This window comes from Clarias gariepinus, chromosome 27 (assembly GCF_024256425.1).
Source record: "Clarias gariepinus isolate MV-2021 ecotype Netherlands chromosome 27, CGAR_prim_01v2, whole genome shotgun sequence".
Lineage (NCBI taxonomy): Eukaryota > Metazoa > Chordata > Actinopteri > Siluriformes > Clariidae > Clarias > Clarias gariepinus.
This window is the reverse complement of record NC_071126.1, coordinates 22,815,583-22,828,820: the sequence shown is the minus strand read 5'-3', so window position 1 is coordinate 22,828,820 and position 13,238 is coordinate 22,815,583. Positions and strand designations below refer to the sequence as shown.

The 13,238-nt window shown below is 39.8% G+C and overlaps 1 protein-coding gene across 1 annotated transcript; it reads right to left on the bottom strand.

The window, feature by feature from the left end:
• Window positions 1-7,903: 7,903 nt before the first annotated feature.
• LOC128515196 (protein FAM177A1-like) lies at window positions 7,904-11,402 on the bottom strand. The gene is made up of 5 exons (XM_053489266.1): window positions 11,190-11,402; window positions 10,381-10,572; window positions 9,668-9,734; window positions 8,694-8,791; window positions 7,904-8,575 (listed from the first exon to the last, which is right to left on the bottom strand). The coding sequence occupies exons 1-5, from the start codon at window positions 11,247-11,249 to the stop codon at window positions 8,222-8,224; spliced, it is 771 nt and encodes a 256-aa protein (XP_053345241.1). The 5' UTR covers window positions 11,250-11,402; the 3' UTR covers window positions 7,904-8,221.
• Window positions 11,403-13,238: the final 1,836 nt, after the last annotated feature.

Here is a 13,238-nt window from a genome sequence, read left to right as displayed (position 1 = left end):
AGAGACAGAGAGAGAGACAGAATGAGAGAGAGAGAGAGAGAGAGACAGAATGAGAGAGAGACAGAGACAGAATGAGAGAGAGAGACACAGAGAGAGTGAGAGAGACAGAGACAGAAAGAGACAGACAGAGAGAGAGAGAGAGACAGAGTGAGAGAGAGACAGAAAGAGAGAGAGACAGAGAGAGACAGAGAGAGAGACAGAATGAGAGAGAGAGACAGAGAGACCCGTCTGCATGCACTCATCCCGTCTGCTCACACACGTCTCCCGTGTGCACCGTATGAAGTTGCACTGGCATGAACATGAAGTTTATCAGGTGACTTTCCACGTGAGATCAGTTAATCTTGCATTGTTCTGTGTGATGTTCAGATAAAACAGGAAGTAACATTCTGAACATTCCATGGTGGATGACTCTCGCACGACACCTGGACATGTTCTGTTTTCTTTGCCTGTGTGATTCATACCTGATCACCGCACGTGTGTTTCATCTCACACGGACAGCCGGCATGGTGTGTGATGTTAGGCTCCGCCCCCGGGCCCAGAGTGATTTATTTTATTTCATGATGCATTAAGTGACTCCAGGCCTGTAGCAGCTCTCTGTTGAAGCCCACACAGGGTCTTTATATAGAAATGTTTTTGGTCATATTAATTAGAGTTACAGCAAAGAGGTAATGAAGACCTGAGTACAGAAAGAACACAATGCAATGCTAATATATATAAAACTAGATGTTATAGGAGCTGAGAAGACACAACGAGGTGAGACAGCTGGACAACCGTTAAGTTGAAATGACTTAAAGTAAGAAGAATCATTGCTGGACGCGTCCTCCACACCTAAGCTTATTGGTCAGAGCATCCTGTGTCACGTACGTCTCGTACTAAGTCATCAGCGTGTGACGTGTCATGGGGAGACCTGGAGGACGTCGGACGATAGGAAGCGGATTCATACGTTCCGGTAAATACCGAGGAGGGGTTTCAGTGAGACATCGGAAGTCTTACTGTAAGGAATGAGGACGAGCGATGAGGTGGTGGTTTTATGGACACGTAAGAGAGAGACATGGGAAAGTTCACACGATATCAGAACAAGTTAGAGGACTGAAGACATCACAGCGTGGCTCTGCTGTCCCCCTGCACCACTACCTGTCCCATGTTAAGGGACCTGCAGGAAAATGTGGCAAACGAAATGAATTTCAAGTTGAAAAAACAAGATTGTGTGAAGTTGTGAAGTTGTTCAGGTTGGATGTTTCCTTACAGCTTGGAGGAAGCACTGGTGCAGGAAACAATACTGCTGGAAATCCCCAGCTGTGCATCAGAGGGAGCGTTTATTTTGCTTTCAGGCTTGATTAGCCTGTTCTGGGACAAAGATCAGCAGGAGGACGTATAAAGAACAGGACAAATCCAGCAGCCGAGTGTAAACAAAGAGAAGAAAGAGTGCGTCAGTAGTGAATGTTATATAAGGTTTAACTAGAGTCTCCCCATGTTTGATTTAGTGTAAATAATCACATGATTCCCTCTGATGGACGCAGGTGTAACATCAGGCCTTTAAGAATCAGGAACGTCATTAAAACGAGTTCATTTCTCACAGATATTAATCTTTACAACGTGTTTACTTTCTGTTCTGAGAAACTGAAACAGCTGCACACTTTCCTCGTCTCATAACGCTCGTTAAATGTCTCCTAATCGCACGTCCGCTGTCCCGATCCTGAGACATTCGCTCTGCGTGCTGGAGTCTCAGCGGGTAAATTAATAATTCGCTCGATATTTTTTTCACATCCTGCTTTCAAGCTGCATCAGATGAGGCACGTTAGAGGTTTTTTTTTTATTTCACTGCTGCTGCAACTCAGACACAAAGCAGGACTTTTTTTTTTTTTTTTTTTACGTTTGTGAATGAGGTCAAAGTGGTTGTACAGAGAAAAAGTCCCCGAGCTGCAGGACATTTTTAGAATCAGTCAGAAGAATGAAGAGGAAGCAGAGCTTCTACACGGATGTGGAATATCAGATCAGATTCTATTCGATTTCACTTCATTATCACAGACGAGCACAAAAGAGAATGTACTTTAACATTTAACTGACGTCAGATATTATAATAATAAATGAATAGTGCTGAGAATGGAAATGAATAGACTATACACTCACTGTCCACTTTATTAGGAACACACACACACACACACACACACACACACACACATATATATATATATATACACTTATGTGCATAAGGCATAAAATTATTCAGATGCATCAGGAATGTCAGTTAATGTTCACATCAAACCTCAATAAGGAAATAATAATAATAATAATAATAATAATAATAATAATAATTATTATTATTATGATGATGATGTCAGTGAATCTCTGTCTGTGCATGTGGGCTGGTTTGAGTTTATCACAAACTGATGTTTCCCTGGAATTTTACTCACCCAGACACACACACACACACACACACACACACTACAGTCACTGCAGTAACTCTCGACAGTAGCTACTCTTTACAGGCACAGTGAGCAGAAAAACATCCTATAATACACGGGGCGTTCGAGTCAAACCAGGACAGGTGATGAAATTTCTGGTGAATGAAGGTGATTGAAATTTACAGAAGACGTTAAGCACAGTACAGTGATGAGACTCTGATACGGACAATGATAAGACATCTGAACGGTGCAAACGTTTTAAAGACGGCCGCACGTCTGTGATCGTCGATCCCGGCCGAGGTGGCTCGGAGCCTCACTGCAGTCGTTCCATGTAAAGATTCTTTTTCTGATTCTGAAACTTGATGGATGGATAACTTGCTGCAGACTTGCGAAAGAGACGCATCTGTCTGTGGGCGCGTTACAGCTGGGAGTTATCGCCCCGTCCCCCGCACAGTCCTGACCTCACTCCGAGACATTAAAGGAGTTCCGGAGGGAGGCCGGCGTTTCAGACATGAATCAGACAGACGGTACGATCATGACTCCAGTGTACTGAGAAAACTTTCCCCCTTGATGGTGTCCAGGCTCTAGTGAGACACTGGGATCAGTGCATTAGTGTATCAGGGGACTATAGAGAGACATAAAGGGAGTGTTTACTCTTAGGACTGAGTTCTGTTCAATCAACAGTCCTGGTTTGATTCGAACATCCCGGAAGTGTTATGTGCAAATTTATCTTGAAATTAAATGTAATATGAGTAATGAGTAAACAGGCTGCTGGGGTTAGCGTGGCGGCTGTGCTAGTGGGGTTAATAACGGCTACGTCAGCGCGCTGTACCTGGAGGACGGACCTGGAAACTGTTTCCTGTGTCTGAATGCCGTCCTGATGAAGTCTGACGTAGAATTTAAATTCAGTTTAAACCTTTTATGTGTTCGCTTTTGTAGACGTGTTTCAGGAAACGGGAACTTTAGCATGTTTTTGGCTTAATATATTCTAAACAAGCATGCTAGCTAAAGTTATGGACTAAATACTGTATATATTGTTTTGTAACGAGATTTTATTCATGATTGGAGTAAATACTTATAGAATTGGGTTTGGGTCGATCACATTGACTTTACAGTTTTTTAGGCCAGATTATCGGCTCACACTGGACGTCACTCTAATCCTGAACTGGATTTTTTAGACTCATGACTTCCTAACGTACTGTGACGTAATATTGATGTGTTGTATTTGTCTTGTCCTGCTTTTATACTCAAGCCTTACTTTAAAATATATTTTAAAAAACACATACGTAATTAAATGAAACCCTTCTCGGCCACATTTCTCTTCTTTTAGCCCAGGACTATTGTTAATTTCTACGCGATTGTTAAGTGAAATGTGAGCTGAAGGGAAATGAGTGTGAGTGTCTATTGTTAGACGTGATTGCTGTAGCAGCGGTGAACTGTACGTGTGTCAGCGTGAGGTCAGTGCTGACCTACAGTAAGAGGACGCAACGCTATTTCTGTATTTTTCCTGTGGATCTTCAGACAGGACACGCTGGAGTTCACAGGACACACCAGAGCGCCGATGATCAGGTTACTCACACACGTCAACACATAAACACATTTCATTAGAAAATTGTGCAATAATGGCTGTATAGAGTTTCATCTACTGTACATGTAGTGGCTGCACTGCCACCTACTGGATCATAAATGAACTACAGGATAATTGTGTTGGCCCATAAAACTCAGCATGGATTAATAATGTGTGTCGTGACTTCTGTAGTGTGATTTCACTAGTATGAGTGGAGGAGTGTGTGGATGAGAAGTGTTCGCACAGGCAGGATTGGTTGTTTTTCCTTACACACATGAAGACATTCAGCCTAAACGCAGGATTGGTGCTGATTTCTTATGTTATACATATAATACAGAAGATGTGTGAGCCAAAGAAGCTTCTTCTGAAGTTTATGTAACATGGAAAAGACCAATCTCACTAAGGAAATATAAAAGATGTTATATGAGCCCACATATTTCTTTATGAGTATTGATACTGAAATTGGTGTGAGTTTCTAAAAGGATATGACATGTACAAATTGTTGCTTAAATTGTTTTTTCGGTAAAAGCTTAAAAAGCAAAAAAAGCTGTAGTGTCCGTAACCATGTCACATTAATGTTGCAGTATCTTAATAATATCACATTTTAGAATAATAAACTTTTTCAGGTTTTTATCTTTTCATGTGAAATCTTTCATCTGAACAACAGTTAAGAGCTTTGAAAGATTTAAATTCAAAAAAGTTAAAGACATTAAACATAAAAGGTCATGAAATTGTATTAAACAAATGTGTTCTTTTTTATCTGATAAACATATAAATGTGTTTTGCATATTTACAAAAAATTAAGCATCGATCAGGCGATAAGAATCATGAATTATTATGTAAAATAATGTTATGTGATCCTGTCTGAATATTGAAGAAGTCGAGTGTCCTGCACGGAGCCCTGAGTTAACTCAACACCACTGAACATCAGCTTTGTGATGAACTGGACCTGAAGCCTCAGATGTTCTTTTAGCTGAATGAACAGTTTAAAATGGGGGGAAATGGGATGTTCGACAGGAGCATATGATCAGGGGTGCACTAACTTTCACACATATGCATCGTGCTCATTTCATTCAGCCAGGTACTTTACAAAGAGATCAAATAATTTCAGCGTACACGGAACAATACCTTTGACCTGAACTAAATATAACTGGGAAAGTTATTTAAATGATAGTGAAAGTGACCTTTAAACATTTAAATCGGGTCAAAGCGATCGTAAGCCGATAGTGAAACTAAAATCACACGTCTGTTATTATTTGTGCACAATTCCCGGGGAACTGGGAATTTTTCGATTCTTGTCGGAACACACTGCTCGAGTTCTTCAGAGGGATTAAGTGTTTGTTGTGATCATCACTGAAGCAACAGTCACATGTTCATTTGAAATCCACACAACCGGTTCTCCTTCATCTCCACCTTCCCAGAATCCTCAAGTACCCTGGAATCTAATCAGCTCACACCCATGAAGGTCCACACCCATCACTGGGCTTCCATGAAAAGTCCAGTTCTATAATTCCTGTATGTGATTCTATTCCTCGTTAACACATTTCCTGGTTTTATTGAATAGTTTGGGGTTTCCTGGCCTGTGGCTGTGTCTCATTACATAACAGCTACTGTTTACAGCTTCTAGTCTTTCACTGTATGTGGTCATCTGATGGAGGTTTGCTCCTCTGAAACAGGTGAAGTGTGTCGATCTAATTATGTTTTTTTTGTGCTTTATCACAGGACAACACACTCACAGATAAACACTATACACCCTCTTCCACATCCACCAGCTCACACATACCCCTGGGTCACTGATGTTACTGTAACTGATATCAGAGACAGAGAGGGTGATGTCATCACTACCACCCAGCAGATTTACTCTTTTGATTTTATACTTTGTATCGTCTTATAGTTATAATAAAACGTGTAATAGTTCATGAGACAGGTTGGTGTTGTCCGTTACAGCAGCTGTAAAGCTTCCGTCCCTCACCGGTCTGTTGATATAATACGACGAGAGGACACGGATTGTCTTATTACAGAGGAACATAAAGTGTAAACTCGTCTGTCCTGAAGATTAGAACTTATCTCATCCTTATTACTGACACTGGAGACTCCTTCCATAAATACTGTATATTTTAGAGAATTCTCTAAAGCACTGTCGCCTCACACCTTCAGGGTCCAGGTTCGATTCCCGTCTTGGGTTTGTGCATGTGTGTGCATTGAGTTTGCACGTTCTCCCCGCGCTTGTTGGGTTTCCTACAGGTTCTCTGGTTTTCTCCCACACTCCAAAGGCATGCACATTAGGTTAATTCCCAAAGTGCAATAGATTGGCATCATGTCCAGTGTGTACCCTGTCTTGTTCCTAAAGTTAAACAGGATAGACTTCAGGTACTGCGACCCTATAACAGGATAAACAGTATGGACGATGGATGAATGAATGACACGTGTCTCAGAACTCCTCCAAAGTGTGTGTGTGTGTGTGTGTGTGTGTTAATTCCCCAACTGAAACACCTCTCAGATGGTGCATTTTTCAAACTTTAATCTGCTTCACTCCTCATCCACACCTGGCATTTCAGTGTTTATGTAAATGAGCTACAGCTGAGCCACACCCACCCAGTGATCAGCAGAGCTAAGCAACAAACTGGGGGAGGAGTTTTTACTTATATGAGGTCACATTAGATTAGCTTTTTCTTTTTTTAAACCATGGCCAATATAACACTGGAAAAGGAGATTTTTATTTGTTCACACACATTAGAGACCCGTCTGTTTGTAAAGTGACTAAAAAGTGACCCGTACACCTATAGAGATAACCTCACGCATAAACTCTTACAGCCATTATTGCAGTCGATTGCACATACAATTTTTATATATACACATATATATATATATATATATATATATATATATATATTTTTTTTTTTTTTTTTTTCAAATTGCTTCATCATATTGAGGGTTATTGCAGAATATTTGGGGCCTCTTTCAAGTGAATCAGCCTGCATTGAACCCCTCATATTATGTTAAAGAACAGTATAATATTTAATGATGATATTGTGAATTGTTTAATTATTTATCTAATCAATCTGGTCAAAGTTTTTGTACATGAGATGTGGGTTGAAGCGGTTCATCACCAGCTCAATGCTCTATTGTATCAGCCTGAAGGATGTCCTTGTTCTCAGTAGGCGTGGCTGCATACAGTAGATGAAGCGTCTCTCTGCAGCACCACCATCCTCCATCCTCCATCCTCCATCGCTTCACTCTGCCGACTTCCAGGATACAAGCAGGACTGAGGGGAAGCTATCGACAGTTTAATAATGGACATGACCACCATTTTATAGAGAGAGAGAGAGAGAGAGAGAGAGAGAGGGAGAGAGAGAGAGAGAGAGAGAGAGAGAGAGAGAGAGAGAGAGAAAGAGAGGGAGAGAGAGAAAGAGAGAGAGAGAGAGAGGGAGAGAGAGAGAGAGGGGAGAGCTCTAATAAATTCCACTTAACCAGCAGTATTGTGTCTCTAGGTGTAGAATAAACAATGTCAGAAAGAAGAGACAGAAAGAAAGAAGACAAAAAAATAAGTAAGCAAAAATGAAAAAGTTGTGGAACAAAAATGTAACTTCCTTGGAGCGGCAATAACTCAGGAAAAAAGAAATGTTCGAAAATCCCACTTTCAGTCTGAGATCACACTAACGGCACTAATTCCTTCCTTTATTAAACTTTACACCCAGCTTTAACAAGGTGACAATTATTTTTTTAACTGTTACAGAAAATTTACAGCAATGTGAGTCACATTATTGAATAATACAAAAAAGTATATTTTGCCCAATATTAAAGATTTATTCCAGAATTAAATAAAAAACAAGTAAAAACACTCTACTGAAATGTAATTATTGTAGTATATTATACAGAAATATTTAATAATAAATATGTTACAAATACAAACAGACACTTTAGACTTTAGTGGATGCGATTAAGGCTTCCAGAGTTTTACAAATGACTTAAAAATAAATTCTGAAGGTTTATTAAATAACAGAATTATAAATATAAATAACTCAGTACTTCAGTATTTCAGTAAATCAGTGCAAAATGGTATAAAAAAGATTGAAGCTTTGACATTCGGTCCATGACGAGGTTAAAGCAATGTAACGCACACACACACACACACACACACACACACACACACACACACACACACACACACACACTATTAAAACAGGAAAGTGTGTAGGTTTGTTTAGTGCTGCATAAGAAGGAACATCTGTGATGCAACTGGAGTCGCCTAAACGTCTGGTAAAGGAACCAGAACACTGATGCTCTCGGGTCCAGGAGGAGTCTCAGCGTCCAGGTTCTTAGGTCCAGGAGGAGTCTCAGCGTCCAGGTTCTCAGGTCCAGGAGGAGTCTCACTGTCCAGGTTCTCGGGTCCAGGAGGTGTCTCAGCGTCCAGGTTCTCCGGTCCAGGAGAAACCTCAACGTCCAGGTTCTCAGGTTCAGAAGGAGTCTCAGCTTCCAGGTTCACAGTTTCATCAGCTTTAGTCTTGTCAGAGTTCTGCTCCTGGATCTCATCCTTTTGATTCTCCTCAAAGCGTGACTCCGCCTCATCTGAGCCAAGAGAATCACCAACTTCATCCTCCTTCTAATAAAGAGTAAGAGAGAGAGGGAGAGAGAGGGGGAGAGAGAGAATGGAACAAAACCTAATTGAGGAGAGATGAATGAAACAGACCAAAGCAGCAGTTCACCCACACCAGTCCTACCTGTTTGTTGTTCCTGTTGTACTCGTCGATGGCGTACTGATATTTGGCCGATGTGATGCCGAACAGCGAGGCCACTCTCTCACCCACATAATCACACGCTGCCATCAGAGTAAACCATCAGGGTAAGACAACAACACACACTTTTATACAGTTTTACAGTTTGTGTAACATCTCACCAGCAGGTGGCGCTAATTCCTTCCTTTTTTTTTACTTTAAACACATCTGTAACAAGGTGCCAATAATATTAAATATTAAATATTAAAAATGTAAGAAAAATAAATCATTACAGTACGACCTCAGTATAGGAATAGAATCCACTCCAGAGACGAGTTCTTAAGGTGATAGTTCATATAGTAAAACGCTTTTTCCCATAGGAAATAATGTAAATGCAGATAATCTGTTATTATATTTATATCCATTATATATTATTACCAATATTACCAGTTTCCAACATTATAATCATATTTCTGCACATAAAAACAATGAAAACATTTAGAAAAGACATGAAAATGAAGTAAAATATGAAATAAATAGACATTAAACCTCACTTAACATTAATTTATGATTCCTCTCGGCACTCACTGCTTTAATAAACCTAAGTGAAAGTGTCTCTCTTTTCTTCTTGCTAATGTTCTTAATAACATTCGTGGCACTCGTGGTGTTACGTCTTCCACGTGTGATCGGTTCAGGCGCTCATATGCGAAAATGCTTCGTGTGCCGAGACAAATTTCTTACAAAATTAAATAAAATTCAGGATTTGAATGCTGAGGTGCTGCTGTATTTTCTATCTTCATATGATGTGATGATGTAAAACTGTTTGCATTAAGGAAAAAAAACCAGACATTTTCATAACCTTTTACAGGCTGAGAGAGAAAGAGAGAGAGAGAGAGAGAGAGAGGATTAAAGAAAGGAAGACGAGAAAGACAGACAGATAGACTGACGAAGTGTGTGTGTGTGTGTGTGTGTGTGTGTACCTGACACAGTGTTTGTTGCTGCTCTCCACATCTGAAACCAGACATATGGACCCCACGTCAGCTTCGACTACAAATACAGAAAGAAGAAGAAGAAGAAGAAGACCTTCAATCTAAAGAGTTTCTCATGAAGTTTTTGACTTTCTGTCCCTCAGCTCAGGTTGAACTCATTATATTTACTGTGTATAAACACATGGAACTATAATATTAAAGAAGATCAGGGAAACGGTTCGACGTTCATCCACGGAGCTTCTTCAGTCTGAGGGACGTCTGTAGGTGAAGTTGGATGAGGAGTGACACGTCTCCGGGTGACTCAGCTCCCAGATCTCCTCACCTGGATTACAGGAGCGCGGTGGAGGATCAGATCATCTGACTGAACCCAGCAGTGACTCACTGTTTCCACCCCTGAGTCACTCAGCAGCGTTTCCTCTGAACTCTAGAAGGTTTTCAGGATCCTGACGCTCAGATTCTTCAGGGGTAGAATTTATTAGATTGAATGAAAGTTTATCTTTTATTAACTGATCGTCATTTGCCTTTAAACAGCATTTTAATAAACACCGAGTACAAACACCGCTGAGGGGACGAGATCTAACGTTAAAGGTTCAATAAGCTTTAACGATCCCTTTATAATAATTACGCTTGTGTGACTTTAAATCAGAGTTATGTGTGAAGAGAACTGTATAACTCCACACACACACACACACACACACACACACCGCGTCCACTGAGGACAAAAGGTCCTTCTTGTCCCCCCGGGCGTGTGTGTGGTCGTCCTCGTCCTCGGTGCTGTATTCCTCCATTGTCTCTCCGCTGGAGAAGTGAATGACTCGGCGTGGAGTCTTCTCTCTGCACTCGTCCCTCTGTCCCAGGTCTCCCAGCTCCACACACTCAAAGTCCTTCTTCACATTCTGTCATCAACACACACACACACACACACACACACACACACACACACACATTATATATATATATATATATATATATATATATATATATATATATATATATATATTAAGAACCTGAGAAATGAAGAGTGGATAAATACACACACACACACACACACACACACACACACACAGACTATACGTAACATCTTCATTAATGATGAGATATAACAATAAAAGAGATGATGAGGGATTGAGTGAGAAAAGTGGAAGGAAGGACAGAAATACAAAATAAATAATAAAACTAGTAAATAAATACATTTATATTAATATGAAACAGAAACTATTATATTCACACACACACACACACACACACACACACACACACACACACACTAAGCCATACATTTAAAGCACTATATGGAAGTTAATAATAAAGATGATGATGATGATGATGATGAAGAATATAATTAATAAACCATTTCCACTGAACTCAACACATTCATGTCTGTTTGACTATAATGAATCTCCATCATGTCCCTGGGATCCAGAACACAGACCAGTACAGGGGGTAGAGTTCCTGCACTAATCTCTCTGTGTATCAGACTAGTGTGTGTGTGTGTGTGTGTGTGTGTCAGTACCTTCTCCTCGGTCATGTCCTCAGTCACAGTGATGCTGATGTTAGTGAGACACAGAGACATGTCTCCCACAGAGTCACTCCTCACTGCGTCTCAGAATAAGTTTATTATAGGAGAGGATGAGACTGCTCTGTGCGCGAGACTTCCGGGTGTAGCACCGGGGTGAAGTGTATAAACAGCGCCCCCTTGTGTCTACATGGTGTAGTGCTGGAGGGTGTCTGTGGGTCTTATTACTGGAGATGTGGAGCTGGGAGAGATTTATATATATATATAACATGTCCAATAACTTTATTTATTTATTTATTTATTACATTTTCATGTCAGTACTACATGCTCAGCTGCACATTAAATCAAAACATATTGATATACTGTATATCTATCAAAAAATACACAGACGAAGGTCAAACAGTAAATACATAAACACAAAAGCAAGCAAACAAACAAACAAACAAACAAACAAACGTAACACAACTAGAATTTTTTTAAAGGTAATCAATCTGGGACGTATAAAAAAAAACAAGGAACATTGATGTTAAAGGAACCAAAAAAAAAAAAAAATAGGAATAAAGAAAGAAAACTATAAAAAATATTATTACTCTTCACGGTATTATAAATAATAAAAAGGTAGGTCAAACAACAACAAATAAGCACACAAACAAATAAAGAAAAATACAACTAGCAATTAAAAAAATTATTGAGTTATGATGGAAAGAAAAATGGGATATAAAAAAATAACACAAACATAAAAAAAGAAAGAAAGAAAAACCATGGAAAAAACTTGCTATAATAAATGATATAATGAAGTTATTATTAATGATTATAACTGTTAACTATAATCTGTAGGCTTCATCCACACATATTTATTCTGTATATCATTCAGATCACGTGACCTTTGAATATTAAAATGTTGAACATTTACTTTGCTTTAAAATTCTGAAACCTGAGCTTGGTGGGTTTCCTCCGTGTACTCCGGTTTTATTCTCTACAGTCCACAGACATGCAGATTAAGTTTGTTGACATTCCCAAATTGCCTGTACTGTGTGAATGAGTGTGTGTGTGTGTGTGTGTGTGTGTGTGTGTGCCATGTGATGGACTGACACCTCATATATAGGATAAAGCGGTATAGATGAGGAGTGAGTATTTATGTTATTAGGAAAACGTGGACAAAATGAACAAGTATTCCTGATGGTGTTTACGTATACATACGTTTACAAATGCACAACATGTGACTCGAAGAGGCCCTGCTACACCCCTGGAAGCCAACAGAGGGCGTAAGCAGCGCACAGTGAAAGAAGTTATGTGTGAGATTTCAATTACCCAGAATTCTCCAGTCTGATTAACCAGGATTGCCTACACCTGTCAGAGAGGTTACTTAGGGTTAGTGTTTGAGTCAGCCCTTCGTCACACCTTCATAGAGGGGCGACTGGTGTTAGAGCTTTGCCTGGGGTGCATCATCATCATCATTATCATCACCATCACCACCACCATCATCATCACCATCACCATCATCATCATCATCACCATCATCACCACCACCATCATCACCATCACCACTACCATCATCATCATCACCATCATCATCATCATCATCATCATCATCACCATCATCACCATCACCACTACCATCATCATTACCAGCAGCAGCAGCAGCAAATTGGGAAAAAATCATTATAAATGAAACTAAAACTTAAGAATTTCAAAATTGCCTTGTTTTTAAATGTTTTAAATGTTTCTCTTCTATTTGGGAATTCTGTTTATTTTTCTGGCTGCATTGTAGTAGTCCCTGTCCACAGAGTGGTGCTGTTGTAAAGCCTCTGATGGTTGTGGTCCCTTTTTGTCAAAGTGCACAAAGCCACCTTTCTTAATCATTACTACATATACAGTATATAAACTTCTGTTGTCCATTAATTTATGAGCAAGCAGGGGTTTTCACTGGGCAGTTGGGTCCATTGGTCTCTACTTTAAAATAACTCACTCCATCCATCACACTCACATTGTAGCTGTAATAATACATAGGATGGAGGAGAGGGTAGGAAAGATCAAGAACTACAG